Source organism: Sminthopsis crassicaudata, chromosome 5, assembly GCF_048593235.1.
Source record: "Sminthopsis crassicaudata isolate SCR6 chromosome 5, ASM4859323v1, whole genome shotgun sequence".
Classification (NCBI taxonomy): Eukaryota; Metazoa; Chordata; class Mammalia; order Dasyuromorphia; family Dasyuridae; genus Sminthopsis; species Sminthopsis crassicaudata.
In genome coordinates, this window is record NC_133621.1 from 58,452,367 (window position 1) to 58,470,068 (window position 17,702).

The window sequence follows — 17,702 nt, forward strand, 5'->3', positions numbered from 1 at the left end:
AGTAAATTAAGAAAACCAAGTTATCAATAAGCATATAAAATGATCTAAATTACTGATATTTAAGAAATGCAAATTAAAACAATTCTGAGGTACTACCCTACATCCATCAAAACTGCTAAGATGAAAAAAAAATAGGGAACATTACAAATGCTAGAGGGGCTATGAAAAAAAAGGTACACTAATCATTTACTGATAGTTATGTAGTAGTTCAACTATTTTGGAAGGCAATTTGAAACTATGCCCCCCAAATTATTAAACTATGAATATTTTCTCCCAGTGACACTCTTACTAAGTCCATATCCCAAAAAGATCAAAGAAGAAGGAAAAGGAACCGTATGCACAAAAACATTTATGACAGCTTTTTTTTTTTTTAAAGGTAGCAATGAATTAGAAATTGAGAAGTTGTTCATCAACTGGTTAATAGCTGAACAAGTTATGATGTACGAATATGATGGAATACAATTGTGCTATAAGAAAACATGAAGGGGATAATTTTAGAAAAACTTGTATGAACTGATGCAGAGTAAGGTGAGCAAAACCCAGAAAACAATTTATACAATAACAATAATATTGTAAAGATAAACAACTATGAAAGACTTAGTAATTCTAATAAATACAAAGACAAACCATTATTTCAATGTACTTATGATGAAACATGTTATCTACTTCCAGATAGATCATTGATGGACTTAGAGGGCAGATTGAAACTTATTGTCTTCTCTCTCTCTCTGGAAATGAATAATGTAGGAATTTATTTTGTGTAAGAGGTTTACTTTTCTTGTCTATTCCTCAATGGGTGAAAGAGGTGAAAGATAAGGAGAGAATTTAAAATAAAAAATGCAATAAAAGTGAATTTAAAAAAGAGAAAAGTGACTTTAATTGGGGTCAGCAAGGAAATAAGAACATTTTGTTTCTTTGTTTTTAAATATTTTAAAAAAGCCAATAAAATTACATTTTTATATCATTTAAGTGGATTTTTTTTTTTTTGAGGAATCTAATTGTGATCACCACAAAAAAGACAATGGTTAAGACTCACTTTGAAGTGTTTCGAATTCAGCTCTAGCCAAGGCATCTTCTTTTTCCTTCAGTTTTGTTTCTTTATATTCTTCATAAAATTGTCTGGCATCCTTAAAAAAAAAAAAAGAAGTTTTGAAGAAATTAACAAAAACAGTTTGCTTTGGCAGTATTTTCCATTTACTTTCATGGTATATTTTAAAAATGAATTGGCTTGATAACAAGTATTTCTCATTGCTTGATATTTTTATATTTCATGGGGAACAAAAGAAATGAATATTTTCTTCAAGGTTTTCTTTCTCAGGGAGTCGATGAGATGCTGAAATGGCATGAAAATTATGTTGAGTAAAATTTTCTTATCTCTCTTTGACAAAGAAGAAACATATCCGTCCTCTTAGTTTCTTTTGTATGTTGTTTTTTTTTTTCATCAGTGTGCATGATGACAATTACTACAATGACAGAGATTTGGAAAAAGCATTTGTTGAACTGAATTATTTGCAAATTTCATTATAATGGCACCAACAAAACATCACCATCAACTTTCATTCTTGGTGTAGAAGTATCTTTTTTTTTTAAATATTTTAATAGTTTTTATTTACCAGATAAATGCATGGTTAATTTTACAATATTGACATTTGCCAACCTTTTGTTCTAATTTTTCCCCTCCTCCCCCCACCCCCAGATGGCAGGTTGACCTATACATTAGAGTATAAATTAAATACAATATATGTATACATGTCCAAACAGTTGTTTTGCTGTACAAAAAGAATCAGACTTTGAAATAGTGTACAATTAGCCTGTGAAGGAAATCCAAAATTCAGGCGGACAAAATTAGAGGGACTGGGAATTCTATGTAGTAGTTCATAATCATCTCCTAGAGTTCTTTCGCTGGGTGTAGCTGGTTCAGTTCACTACTGCTCTATTGGAACTGATTTGGTTCATCTCATTGTTGAAAATGGCCACATCCATCAGAATTGATCATCATGTAGTATTGTTGAAGTATACAACGATCTCCTGGTCCTGCTCATTTCACTCAGCATCAGTTCACGTAAGTCTCTCCAGGCCTTTCTGAAATCATCCTGCTGGTCATTTCTTACAGAACAATAATTTTCCATAATATTCATATACCACAATTTATTCAGCCATTCTCCAACTGATGGGCATCCATTCAGTTTCCAGTTTCTGTCCACCACAAAGAGGGCTGCCACATTCATTCTTGCAATACAGGTCCCTTTCCCTTCTTTAAGATCTCTTTGGGATACAAACCCAGTAGCAACACTGCTGGGTCAAAGGGTAGGCACAGTTTGATAACTTTTTTGAGCATGGTTCCAAATTCTTCTCCAGAATGGCTGGATGTATTCAAAGTTCCACCAACAATGTATCAGTGTACCTGTTTTCCCACATCCCCTCCAACATAGAAGTATTATCTTAATGATGCATTTTGAAATAGATCTAAAATAAATTTTTGTAAACATCTTGACTTTTTCAACTAAGATCACAAGGTCGGTTCAGATATGGTGGTCAAAAACTTAAAAATGGATTCTACAATCACTTTTTGTAGCCAGAGACTACAATGACAAATGAGATATGATCTCCATTTTCAAGTATTTTGCCATCTACTTTCTTTTGCTTTTGTTCAGTCATTTTTAGTCAGTCTGACTCTTTGTACCTCTCTGGGGTTTTCTTGGCAAAGATAATGGAGTGGTTTGCCATTTCTTTCTCCAGCTCACTTTACAGATGAGGAAGGCAAAGGTGATAATTCCTAAGCAGTTAAAAATTGGGTTCTATTTGTACATAGCTCTTTGTTTAAAAATAATCCAAATATGCAAACTACTTAATTAAAACATTCAACTTACTTAGAGAAAAGACATTTTAAAATTTACTTTTCTCATTTGAATGGTTAAAATAAAAAAAATTCCTAATATATTTATACCTAAATATTAAATAATAGAGAAAAAGCAAAAAACATTCTTACTTAAACATTCACAAAGGAGTAATACTTTAAAAAAATTGGGAGAAGATATCTATTTTTATTTTAAATTAAAACATTCATTTAAAATTTTGAGTTCCAAATTCTCTCCCTCCCTCCTATCCCTTGTCCATCCATTGAAAAAGCAAACCATATAATATCAATTATACATGTGAAGCTATGCAAAACATATTTTCATATTAATCATGTTGAACAAAAAATAGTAAAAAGCAAGAAAAGTAAGGACAGTTTAGAAAAAAGTATGCTTTGATTTACACTGTTTTTCTGTTCTTTCTGGAGGTGGGTAATATTTGTCATCATGGATTCTTTGAAAATGTCATGAATGTAAATTATGTTGATCAGAACAGCAAGACTTTCACAATTGATCATTCTAATAATATTGCTGTTATCATTGTATAAAATGATTTCCTTGTTCTGTTAATTCTGCTTTGCATCAGTTTATATAAGCCTTCCCAGATTTTTTTTAGAAACAATCCTGCTTTTCATTTCTTATAACACAATAATATTCCATTACAATCATATATCACAGTTGGTTCAGCCATACCCCAAATTTTGGGCATTCCCTCAAATTCTAATTATTTGATGCCATGAAAAGAGCTGCTATAAATATTTTTTTTTACATAGAGGTCATTTTCCTTTCCTTTTTTATTTGAGACATGGACCACTAATAGAGGTATTGCTGGGTCAAATGGTATTTATAGCCCTTAAGGTATAGCTTCAAACTATTCTTCACACTGGTTGGACCAGTTCACAACTCTATCAAAAATGCATCATATCCCTCTTTTTTTTTTTTTTTTTTAAACATCTTCCCTAGCATTTGTCTTTTCCCTTTTCTTTCATGTTAGTCAATCTGATGGATGTGAGGTGATAGATGTGAGTTATTTCAATTTGCATTTCTCTAATCAGCAGTGATTTATAGCATTTTTTTCATGGGATTATAAATAGCTTTGATTTCTTCTTTTGAAAAATGCCTGTCCATGTCCTTTATGGTTGTTGTTCAATCATTTTCCAATCACGTCTGACTCTTTGTGACCCCAATTGGGATTTTCTTGGCAAAAATAGTAAAGAAGTTAGTCCTATCCTTATCCAATTCAGCTTACAGATAAGGAAACTAAGGCAAACCAAATAAAGTGATTTGCTTGGAGATCTCAGAGCTGATAAGTATCTGAGACTGATTTGAACCTAGGAAGATGAGTCTTCCTGACTTGACACTGGGCACTGGGTACTCTATCCACTGTGCCATCTAGTTGTCCTCTCTTTATCCTTTGGGGATATATCTCATTTATCCATTGAGGAATGACTTTTTTTTTTTTTTTTTTAAATAAATTTGGCTCACTTCCCTATCTTTAACTTTCCTTGAATTCTCCCTACCCACTACTAGTTTTCTGCTTTCCTAATAATTTTGGCTACACTAGTTTTGTTTGTGCAAAACCTTTTATAGCTTCATGTAATCAAAATTATCCATTTTACTTCTTGTGATCCTCTCTTCCTCTTGTTTAGTTATAAACTGTTCTTATTCATAGTTCTATATGTAAAATTTCTCGTGCTTCCTTATTTACTTTATATCACCCTTTATGTTTATGGTTCATTGGTTTAATGGGTTCATTTATCCATTTTGATCTTATTTTGGTATATAGTATGAGATGTTGGTCTATGCTTAGTTTCTGCCATTCTGCCAACAAGTTTTTCCAGGAATTTTTGTTAAATGGTGAGTTCTTGCCTCAAAGCTTGTATCTTTGGGTTTAATCAAATACTGCATTATGCTAATTTACTACTGTGTTGGGGGCAGCTAGGTGGTGCAGTAGATAGAGCACCAACCCTGAATTAAGGAGGACTCCAGTTCAAATCTGGTGTCAGACTCTTAACACTTCCTAGCTGTGTGACCCTGAGCAAGTCACTTAACCTCAGCCTCAGAGGGAAAAAAAATGAGATGAACCAAATCAGCTCCAATAGAGCAGTAATGAACTGAACCAGCCACACACAGTGATCTGGGAGATGACTATGAACCATTACATAGAATTCCCAATCCCTCTATTTTTGTATATTTCTAGGAAAATAGACAACAGTCATTAATCATTCTGTTTTAACATTTTTTGGATTAGACATATAAATTAATTGGTGCAGGAAACTCCCTTCATCAATGCAGATTAACAACTTGTTAATGACTTTTGGTGTTAGTGATCAAAGAATGATGTGTCCAAGGTCACATAGCTAGTATGTGTCACATAATCCTTAAAGCCAGACCTTCCTGATCCCTACGCTAGCTCTCTATTCACTATACTACATGATCTATGACAAAATCTGTAATATTTTTGGGTAATCAGAACAATCTAATTAAGAAGCTATGAGAGTCAAGTGCATATGCATTGGTGGAAGGTAATTTTCCCTCCATTTCTAGGGAAGGATCCAAGCTAAGGTCAAAATATTTATTCACAGTCTCTTTTCATTTAGGGAATCCCAGTAGAGAACACAGCTAGGAAGTGTTAAGTGAGACCAGATTTGAACTCGGGGCCTCCTGAATTCAAGGCTGATGCTCTATCCACTGCACCATCTAGCTGCTCCTCCTTCACCTACTTGTAAAGGTAGGCAAATTCTTTACCAACTTTTTAAAGAATGACATTACTTATATATGCTCTATTTGCATTTCTACTGGGAAAGCCACATACTAGAGAACTATAGCATTTTTCTCACTTTTCTCAAAGTTGGAGGTCTGGAAAAAGCTGGCCTGGGGAAGGATCAGGAGAACTGATAGGCTTGGGGCTTATTGCATTCTTTATTGCATGAATCCTATATTTCTCTGTAAGAGAATTAGCCTCTGTAAGAGGCTAATGGAACTTCTTCTTTCTCATTTGTCTTAGTCTTACCAGCAAACAGAGGCTATCTTGATCTCAATTGTTTTCTGTTCAAGTTTGTTATAACTTTTACTTTAATTTGTAAATTGAAAATATATTTGTATATGTGATAAATCCATGATCAATCATGACTGATATGTACAGCATGTCTATAAGGGAATGGTGAGATACTATAGACTAGTAGTTAGCTAAAAATACATAGAATTTAAATAGGACAGATCTAAATTTCTGCATGAATGTTTGGAATTTTCTTATCTGGAGGCTATAAGCTGTTATGATTTTATTAATAACTTTTTTGTCTTATTAAGATTCCTTAACCTAGTAGAGAAAGAAATCCCCATGGATCAATGGCTTATTTGGTGCTTCTTTCCTCTGATACGATTACTACTTTAATATAGGCCTTACCACTTCACATGGTTGATGAGTTTGCCAACATCAAGATTTTTCTGAACTCCAATTCATTCTTCATTCACCCACCAAAGTCATTTACTAAAGCGCAGGTCCACATCTGCTAATGTTATCCTGTTGCTACATAAAACTCCTTTGGCTTTCTATCACCTCCATTATAAAATACAAAATCCTCTGTTAAATCTTAGAGGCAAGACCTAGTCCGGCTCCTATCTTTCCAAGTCTTCTAGACCTTACTCACTCCTTGATTTGTGTTCTTTGAGCCAGTGACATCGTCCGCCCTGCAGATCCACCAAGACACTTTGTCTCTTGCCTCCAGGCATTTTCTCTGACTTGAAATGGTCTTCCTCCTCTTTATCTCTTGGTTTTTCTGTCTTTCTCAAAATCCAAACTAAAGTCTCACCTTTAAAAGATGCTTTTCCCAACTCCTTTTAATTTTAAAGCTTTTTCTTTTTTTAAAATTATTTCCTATTCATTATGTATATAGATGGCAGCTAAGTGACACTATGGACAGGGTGATGGACCTCAGACACTCATTAGCTGGGTGATCCTGGGCAAGTCATTTAACCTCAACTACCTCAGCAAAAACAAACAAACAAACAAACAAACAACCTCCAAACTATTTATTGTCAGACCCTGGTCCCCAAAGTCTATCCTGCTGGTATGGCCACTCTCTCAGTCTCCTCCTTTTGTGACTATCTGAATCACTGCCCCAAAGGCCCCTTTGTTCTGTTTAACCAACTCAAGATCTTCTTCCTGGAGAAAACCAACCTCTGGATCAAAGATCATGGCAGCCAAGGTCTCTTCCAAGACTGCTAAAGGATTTACTGTGAGGATTCAAATTCTTTCTTTGCCCATGGGGAAGCCAGTCTGAGCCCTGGTTACATGTAAAAGATATAGTCTAAGATGTAGGAAGAAGACTAAAAAAAAAGACTAAAAGAAGTGTCCCTAAATCCAAGGAAGGAGAAATTAAGAAATGTCTTCTTATATTATGGCAGCTAGGTGGTTCAATGCATAATAAACTCGGGACTAAAGTTAGGAAATCCTATCTCAGACACTTATTATCTGCATGATGGTGAGCAGGGTACTTAATCTCTGTCTCAGTTTTCCCCTCTAATAATATCACCTACTTGCCAGGAGTGAGGATAAAATGAGTTAATATTTTTAAACTACTGCTCCACTGCTGCTGTTTCTTCCTTCTCGTCTTCCTCCTTCTATCTAACCTCCTTCCTTCCTTCATCACTTGTAGGCACCTTCCTCCTCCCACATTTTTTTTTTTTTTTTGCAGGGGCAGCAAGAGGCTAAGTGACTTGCCTAGGGTTGCATATCTGGTGGTGTTAAGTTTCTGGTGCCACATTTGAACTCAGGACCAGTGCTCTATCCACTGTGCCATCTGGTTTTCCCCAACTTCTCAATGTGGCATTCAGTATTTATGGATGTGTTGATTTACTCAAATATGATATAATTTCCTTGAGAATAGGGCTGTTTCATTTTTTTTTTGCTTGCATATATTATTGGTATCTAGCTTTGGGCCTGGCACATAGTAGATAGTAAACAAATGTTTTCATGTCCTTAGAGCTCTCTTCTTTTTCAAATTATTTATTTACTAACATAGGTATAGACTATACACTCTCAAGAGACAGTAAGCTTCCTGAGGACAAAGATTACTTTGAATTTATTTTTGATATTCTTAATCTTTTAGGTACTATGTAGTAGAGAATTAATAAAACTTCTGTGGAATGGACTCAAATCGATGCTCTCTGATATGAGACTAAGATCCTCCAGGAAAAGAACTATACTGAGCCAAAATTATATTCGCCATAGGAGTTACACCAAAGGATTCATGCATCATAGGAGCTCTGCTAATGTTTGCAGCTGATGGCGACAACATTCATTTTGCATTTACTGTGATGCATTCAGCTCAATGTTAGGCAGCTGTGGGCAGTAACTCAATGGAGAAATTGCTGTCAGCTTGACCCCTGGGCTTCATTCTTTGGAGATTTTTCATGGCTCTGGGTCACAATAAACCTCCAGCAGAGAAGAGACTGTTATGATGACTACAAATTATTGGCAGAGCTCTTTAAGTTTTTAGTGAAAATGTCTGCATAGATACCAAATGCTATGTAATGAAACAGAAGTTAAATGAAAATTATTGACTTGATTAAAAACACTCAAATAGGATAAGAAAATTCATGAGTGAAAAAATTAAAAGAATGATAAAATGTATACATGTATAAAAGAAATAGCAAGATATTTTGTGGAAGATATATTTTCAACACCAAAGAGAATATAAAAAATGAAAACATTTATATAATGTAATTTAATGGCAGAATTATTTTCTCTACTTCTTTTCCAATTCCTTCTGGTGTTAGTGCTTGAATAGAAACAATTCCAACTTCTATTACTGAGTTAAGTTAACGTGTTTCCATAATTAGAGTTGAAATTTATTAAAGGGTCCTTAATATAGTTCACCCCCAAACTGAGAGCTGAAAATTGAGATCCGGTTCTCAGAGAACAGAAGCATTTGAAAGAGTAGTAACATTTATGGTAACATGAATTTAGATAATATTTATAAAGTACTTATCACAGTACCTGATACATAGTAAGCATTTAAATACTTATTTCTTCCCCTCTCTTTTTAAAAGAGAACTCTACTAGTAAGAAATATAGTTTATTACCCAATTACAACCCATATTAGTAACTAAAGGTTTAATAACTTTTTTCCTCACAATATACAAAAAATAATGTTGCTCTTAGAATTTTCAGACTTGCCAAGTGTTCATTGTAGGGTGATACATTTAGTATATTTCCTCCACAAGGAAATGACAATGAGTACTTGAAAGTTATGCCAGTGGATGTAAACTCTGGCAAATTCCACCGAATTGAAAAGAGAAAGAAAAGACAGAAAGGTAAGGAGGAAGGAAAGAAAGAATGAAGAGGGCTTTTATTAGTACTTTCTACGTGATGAGTATTGTATTAATTTCTAGATATATAAATACAAAAGAGGAGACAGTCCCTCTAGTAGAGAGATGGCCAGTAGAATGGAAAATTACAGCAATGGTTGAGTAGAGACATAAGGAAAAAGACTGATAGATGTTTGCCAGTAGTACTAATATTATTGATTTTATTTTAGATCTGGACTGAGGGGGAGAGGAAGAAGTTATAAGTTAGTTGAGTTCCTTTGCCTTTAGAATATGCCATTCCATTCTTGCTGTTATTCCTTGTAGATAAGAAATAATCTTGTGTTATTTGATTTCCTTTCCTTCATATTTACAGGTCTTCCTTTGGGCTACTTACAAAATGTATTGTTTGTCACTGCAACGATTGTTTTTCTGGTGGTGGGGATTCTCTCAATTGATATTTTGTAATCTATATTCAGAAGTTCTTAACTCTTGTATTATTTTCTACATCATGGTAATCAGATTTTTTTTAAGTTGTCATGGCTTGTCTAGGCCATTGGGCTAGCCAATTTGGTAATAAATTATTTGCTGATAGTAACCTATGAAACAAATTCCAAATGTTCTTTTGCAGCTATCTTCTACTTTTGCAGGAATGGTGGAAGAATGGGAGAATAGGGATAGAAAAGTATTGTTCATTTCCCTAGGAGTATACAAACTAATTTGTTGTACAATGAGTTCACAATAACAGTACTAGAGAAAAGGCTCTTCTGAGAGAGAAAAATTATAGTTGATGGAATTGGTTTCATCTTGTGCCCAAAGGCAACTAAAAATGTCACTTAATAAGAACATGGTCACCTAACTTTACATAACTGAGGCTAGATTAGCAAAAATATCATTGTGAAAATAACTTGAGTTTATGCACCAATATCTATTACAGAGGATAAGGAAATAGATAAATTTTTTGACCATGATAAAGTCCTCCAAACCAAGTTGACTTTGATGTTCACTGGCTGCAATGAAAAAGTGGGCAAATGAAGGACGGTTAAAACTATATTGAAAGATATGGTTCAGCATCAAGAAATGTAGGATACCAAAGAAAGGCATGAGATTACTTTTGCATACTTTCTGTAGAAGACAATTGGAAACCCCCAAATGTTGTAAGCACCAAACAAGAACAAATGCACAAATACACACACACATACACATTAAAAGAAAGAAAGAAATTGGAACATGGGAAATGACAAGTCATTTTCAGAATCTGACTCTGAGAAGACCTCTAACAAATTAGAACAAAGTAAAATGAACTTCAAATTAGAAGAAAATACAAAGATGAGAAGATATTGTGTGCAAGTAGAAGTGATGAATTTAAAGAAGCAGTTAATTTTGAAAAATAGAAAATGGGTAAAAGTGAAGACTTACTGATCATCATCATTCATTAGGGAAGCTTAAGTGATAAAAAACAATAACCAAAAATGAGCAAGCCCATAAGGCCCAGAAATTGTCTCAACCAGCAAACAAATGAATTAAAGGTTTGAGAAACCAAGGAGAACACTAAGTTTTGATTTCAAGCTTATTTGCAAAATTATTATGGAATATGACTAACGTGTATAAGCAGAATCATTTCACAGGGTAAAAGCATCAGAAAATGAAAATAAATAGGCCTGGAGAAAGTTTGGAATGGTTTATTTTATAAGTCAGATTATTTCAAGAACATTCCTTAGTGAAAGGAACACAAAAAACTTCCTGTGAAAAAAAATCCTTTCTGATGTAGATGCAGAATGCACCTTCTCTGTGATTTATAATTTTAAAGAGTTGCCTTTGAACACTGAGAGGTTCAGTAACTTGCCAAATCTCTCAGTTCTTAAGTGTCAGAGACAGGACTGAGCTCAGTGCTTCCTTACTCCAGAGTTAAGCTCTCTATTAACCAATCCATGTGTGGTAATTTATGATTATTTTAGGTATGTAACCACTTCCTGTTTGTTTCCCACTGCTCTTGATATTTTTGCAGTCTCTAAATACACTAGTTCTCCTGTAGGTCAAGCACTTAGGCTATCTGGGATCAATTCAACTCTTCATCTTTGCTCCTCTCAGTTTTTTTAGATCTCATTAAATGATTAGCCTCTTGTACCTTTTTTATTCAATAATAGTTTCATTACTCATTACTTTTGGATAATTTTATTTAGTTACTTTCTCATGCTTCTTTTGTAAGTAATCAAGCTACCAAAATAAAAATAAAAATTCAACAATTTTTCCTGGTTCTCCTATTGTCTGACCAGTCTCTCTTAAGTCTGGTCTGATGGGTCAGTTTCTATCTCCAACCCACTAAGAACAGGAATTATCTCAAGATCTGTTCTGGGGCTTTTTATCTTCTCTACTGATGATCTCATTAAGTCCACTGAATTCAGTTATCATCAGTATGCAGATTATTCATATGTCTGTATATGTGTGTGTATGTGTACATGTATACATATTTTTATCAACTTAATCTCTCTCCAGAATTTCAGTCCTATATTACCAAATGAATCACAGAATCTCCAAGTCTGAAGGAGATATGTGTATATGTTTCTGTGTATATATACACACACATACATGCATGCATATATCTTCTAAAACATACCCATAAAATGGTTTATTTAATATTTGCTTGAAGATAACCAGTGATGAAGAACCAAGTATCTAGTAAATCAGCCCACTGAACTTTTGTATTGTTCTGTTAGCTCTATGACTTTCCTTATATTAAGGCTTAATTTTTTTTTTTTTTTTTTTGCAACTTAGACACATAACTTCTCATTTTTTTCTTTTGGGGCCAAGAAGAATGTATCTAACATATAAGGATAGTTTTCATATTCTTTCCTAAACCTTTTCTTCTCCAGGCTAAATATTCTCACTTCCTATTATTAATTGATCCATATATAGCATGATTTCATTGCAATTCACCATCCTCTAGATGTTCTCCTATGTGTCACTATCTCTACTAAAATGTGGTACCCAGGACTGAGTATAATACTCCAGATATGATCTGATCAGCCCCATTATACCACCATGCCATTGCATTTAGCAGTTAAAAGATCATTAGTAACCATGGAGAGAGCCATTTTAGTACAGTGCAGCAGGTCTTTTAACCTCAAGTCCTGGATATTATGCCTCTCTTAATGGAACCTAACAATGCATTAGTTTTTGGCTACTACATCACACTGTGGACTCATATTGAGCTTGCAGCCCACTAAAAACCTTTAGATAAGATGAATTACTGTCTAGCCCATGTCTTCTACATACTGTACTAGTAAAGGTTGATCTTTTGAACCTAAGTGAAATACTATATATGTAGCCCTATTAAATTTCATCTTATTTGATTTGGTGCACACAGAGTTCCAGTTTGTCAGGATCATTTTGGAATCTGATTGTATCATCCATCCCAGCTTTATATCAAGTGACAAATCTGATAAACACAATATCTATGTATTTATCCAAGTCCTTGATAACAAAGATCAAATGTGCAGGACCAATCACAAAACCTCAGGGAACTCTACTATAGAAACCTTCTTCCAAGTTGACATCAAATCATTATTGATCACTCTGGGAGATCTGGTTGATCAACTAGTTATGAATGGACCTAATGATCTGAAGAGTTAGAAGACTAAATCTTCAGTGGCTTCTTATTGCTATTGGAATAAAATCAAAATTCCTCAGCCTAGAATTTAATACAATACAATAACTACCCATCCTCTCCTTTTTAGGCTGATTTTTTTTTTTATTGCTTCTATTTATATATTCTAAATCCTAGCCAAACTTTCTTACTAGTTCCTGGGCCTCAAAATTCAATTTCTTGACTCCATGTTTTTGTATAGGCTATCTACCTTCTTCACTCCCCCCAACTTCTTGTTCTTCCAGTTGTGCTTCTACCACATGTCTAGAATACACTCGCTCCTCATCTTGTCAACTTTTTATAATCTAATTATCTTCAAGATTCAAGTCCCCCCTCCATTATCATTGTTTCCTCTCCTCAAATGAGTTGTATTTTATCTGTGTAAAATGGAGTTGTATCATTTATATTACTGAAAAAATGTTAAGGGGAAGGAACAAAGAGATAAAGAAATTTTAATAATGAGACAACTTTGCCCTCATTCTATTGATTAAAGCTTATGCTTGAAATAAACTTGAGAAAGGATGCTTGGGTTTGTTGCTGATACAATTGCTATCAGTTAGTTGTTTTCTATGACCGTGGCAGTGGGAGCATTTTGTTCTATTGATTGAGTCTAGAATCTCCACTTCATTATCCCCAGTCTGTTCATTTTATTTAGTCTGGAGCAAATTACCAGAGGGAAGGGCTTAGTGGGTCTTCCTGGTACTCCTGGGGAGATCCAAGGTTGCTGCTATGTCTCCTTTGACTTTCTGGTGCCCTTTGTTGCCTCACAGTAAATTAGGAAGAAACAGGGGGTGGTATGAGCACTCTGTAATGTAATCACATTGATGTGCAAAGCCCTTTCAGTGCTATTTTCCCCTAATTATCAGTTTTCCAGTCAGCTAAGTCTTTACCTAGTTTAATTTCCTTCTACTTGAGAACTCCTAGTTGGTCTATCTGATTTATCTGAGCTTAGCTAGGTATAGTGAAAAATAAAATTTACATTCCATTTTTCCATACTAAAAATCAGATCCATCTGCTCTGTGACACAAATAGCCATTTAATATAAACTAAATATCTACATATGAATGTCCATATACAAATAGAAATAGAAGTACATTTAACTACAAAACTATTATATGTAGTCATATATGTGTATATATATATATATATATGTATATATATATATATATATATATATACTCACACACACAAATAAACACACACACTCTTAATGCAGTATACAGTAGGAGGATATAATAAATAGAGAGCTAGCTTTGAAATCAGGAAGACCTGAATTTCTCTCATCTAACACAGAATGGCTAAATAACTCAGGGCAAATCACTTAACCTTTCCGCTCTAGGCAACTTGCTAAGCTTAGAAGTTGCAGAGGGATGCGGACTGACATTGGTAGAGAGCATTTTCTCACCTGGGAGCTCCTTATATTAATGAAGTAGCAATACTATTTCTTATTTTTGTTCACTTAAAGAATTTTATTCAATTTAAGATACTGATACCAACACTGCCCTGCCTATCTTTTCCCTTCTGAACTTAGTTTCTTTCTTCACTCTTTGTATTTTTAAATGTTGCACAGCTACTCTTTTCATCCTTTTTTTTAACATCACTATCACAACGTTACCTTTCAACTCTCCTTAGCAAAAATTAGAAGCCTTCTTTTATAATAAATAAATATAGGAGAGCAAAACAAATTCTGCATCGACCAAGTTAAAAATGAATGTCTCATTTTGCATGTCAGTCCATTATCTCTTTGCCAAGAGGTGGGAAGCATGCTCCATCAGCAGTTTTCTGGAATAATGACTGATCACTGCTATGATCAGAATTCTTAATGATCCTCTTTGAGAATGAAGGAAAAACAACAACCCCTGTGAGTAGGAGTAGGAGTTGCCTACTGGCCTTCTCCTTTGTCCTGATCTATATCTTGGCATTGGACCCAGATAACTCCGGGGAGAAAATGAGACTGGTGACTTTGTCCAGCCCTCTCGCACTTCAATCTAATTCACTTTGTCATGGCATCACCTCCCTAATGTCATGGTCTTCTTCAAGAACAAAGGAAAAACTATAGCAATATTTTTTTTCAGAGTAGTTTTCCATTATGTTATTGTAATTAACTATTCTTCTAGATCTAATTCAGTTCCAATTGATCAATGGTGGACAGAATCAACTACACCCAGAGAAGGAACACTGGGAAATGTGTGAACTGTTTGCATTTTTGTTTTTCTTCCCAAGTTATTTTTACCTTCTGAATCTGCACACATATATTGTATCTAGGATATACTATAACATATTTAACATGTATAAGACTGCCTGCCATCTAGGAGAGGGGGTGGAGGGGAAAAGTCGGAACAGAAGTGAGTGCAAGAGATAATGTAAAAAATTACCCATGCATTTATTGTGTCAATAAAAATTATAATAATAATAAAAATGGAAAAATAAAGATAAAAAAATAAACTATTGTTCTAGTTCTGCTCACTTTCCTCTGCATCAGTTCATACAAGTCTTTCAAGGTTTTCCCTCGAATCATTTCTTACACACAATATTCCATCGCATTCATATACCAAAGCTGTTCAACTAACCCCCAATTCATGGACACCCACTTAGTTTTTTGTTAAAAAGAGACATGACAGTTATAACTATCCTTTGTACATATGGTTCACATATGGTTCTTTCCTCTTATCTTTGACTTCTGTTGGGGTATGCCTAATATTGGTCGACTTGTCTTCTTTGAAAGAGATTCTTGCCCCTTCTCAGCTAAAATGACTTAAAGATACTAAATTTTATTTTAAAAGTAATTTAACATCAATTTTTAAAAATGATAGCCTTTTATTTTCAAAATATAAGTAAAGATTGTTTTCAATATTCACTCTCGTAAAACCTGTGTTCCAAATTTTTCTCCCTCTCTTCCCCCCACTCCCTTCCCTAGATGGCAAATAATCCAATATATTTAATATTTATTTCAAGGTGATTTTGACTCTATCTGATTTTCATCTTATGTACTGAATATAGTACCCAACCTCCATAGAAAGTATCATTTTGCTATGACATTAACCCCCAGCCCCAGTAGAACAGGAGCTCCTTGAGAGCAGGATATATGCTATTTTATCTGTATCTTTCAGTGCCTAACATTGCATGTGTCACATGGAGAAATAGACTGCAAACTCCTTGAGGGCAGGAACTGCCATCTTTGTCATTGTATCCTCATTGTCCAGCTCAGTGCCTTTTGTATAAGTGCTTAATGCGTCTTTTTGAACAGAACTGAAATTCTATGACTGAAAGGACCTTTTCTCAGTGTTCATTCTCCTGAATCTTTCAGCAGCTCTCAATACAGCTGGAAACAAGGTACACAAGGCTGTGACACATGCAGGGGCAAGCTGAAGAACCTCTCAGTGCCCCAGGCAACTCTGTAAGGCTACAAGTTGCAGAGGAGATGCCTACTAATAGGCAGTGGTAGAGAAAAGATCCTTGTTAAGAATTTCTACACCAATAAATATAGATCCCAATCAACTCCCACTCCCCCACACCAAAAACAAAACAAAATACACACAAACAGAGGTCAATAAGTGGAAAAAGAAATATATAGACGTTTTATGAAAGGAACAATTTCCCAACAATTAAGACTCTCTCAAAATGCAATGGACTGGCTTTAGATAAAGTGGGTTCAGCTCACTGAAGGTCTTCTAACAATAGCTGGATGGTCACTTATGGCACAGAAAGGATTCTTATTTCCATACAGATTGGACTAGTCGGCTTCTGGACTCTGATTGCCACTTGGATATTTGGAAAGCCATCCCCATGGATCATGACCACAATGGAACCCCGCCCCCTTTCCTCCATACCCTCTGCTGCTTTAAACTTATCTCTTCTAGAGTCACTTCCATTCTTCCCATCACTCAAATGTGAAAACTCAAGAGAGATCTTTAATTCTTCCTTTTACTTTCTTTATTTCTGAGTACGTTTTACTCATTTGTAGAACCGACCTTCCCAGGAACATCTCCCCTAAATACTGTATGAATGGTAGCAAGATATTTTGAGAGTTTACTACTGACCAATTTCCCCATCGGTAAATATATAGGTCCAGGTCAAGGGCTTTCAGAGAACCAACCCGCCCCTTCGCACTTAGGCATGGTCCTTAACAAAAAAAATCACTTCAAATTTTAAAAAATGGTTATTAGCGAAACACTTCATAGCAATCAGAACTTCTAATAGATCTGTGGTCAAAGAAGATGTATGTTCCTCCTTCCCCTGGGTCAGAAGTCAGGACCCTCACAGTTCAGTCTTGGGTCCTTTTGAGAGCCAAAGGCGGTTTGCCATCTTCGCTGTTCAGACGGCCCTCCAAACTCCGGGCTTTTCATGGAAGCCCAGCTTTATGGTCTTGAGACCACTTAGCAGTCACTGGCTCAGTCCGTGGAGTCTGGATGGCAGCTCTCTGCTGCCCTCAGCTGGCACCCAGTCACAATAGCCCTTTCACCACTCACCATCCACCAGAGGTTGTGTTCTCCAGGATCTTTGGAAGATGGATGCTCCCTCGGGTGCTGTCACCTGTTCTCCGGGACTGACTTCTACTTTCCTACCTCCTCTTAATGGCTGGCTTACATCCTATTCTCTCTTCCATCCCCCTCCTCAGGACTCCTACTGATGTACCCCCGGAGAGGCAGTCTGGCATAGTTTGACTAGAATAACTAATAGTGCTCAATAGAGGGATCAAAAGACTCCTACCTCGGATATTTAATGAATATGGCAGCAAGAAGAAGTTACTTTGCACCTCTCCTTACCTGTAAAGTGGGAACACCCATACTTTGCTGGGTTTTTTACAAACATTAAAGTGCCACATAAATGAGTCACCTCTGTTGACCTCAAAGCTCTTGTTCTCTTTGGAGATAAGGACCTCTGAGCCGACC

The 17,702-nt window shown here is 35.2% G+C and overlaps 1 protein-coding gene across 2 annotated transcripts in view; it reads right to left on the bottom strand.

Annotated features, from left to right (window-relative positions):
• Window positions 1–17,702, bottom strand: part of DNAJC1 (DnaJ heat shock protein family (Hsp40) member C1) — a 268,260-nt gene that overhangs the window by 133,278 nt on the left and 117,280 nt on the right. For both annotated transcript variants that reach the window (XM_074266897.1, XM_074266898.1), the window contains one exon: window positions 1,037–1,127. In XM_074266897.1, the coding sequence (XP_074122998.1) occupies window positions 1,037–1,127 (91 nt within the window). The remainder of the gene's footprint in view (window positions 1–1,036; window positions 1,128–17,702) is intronic.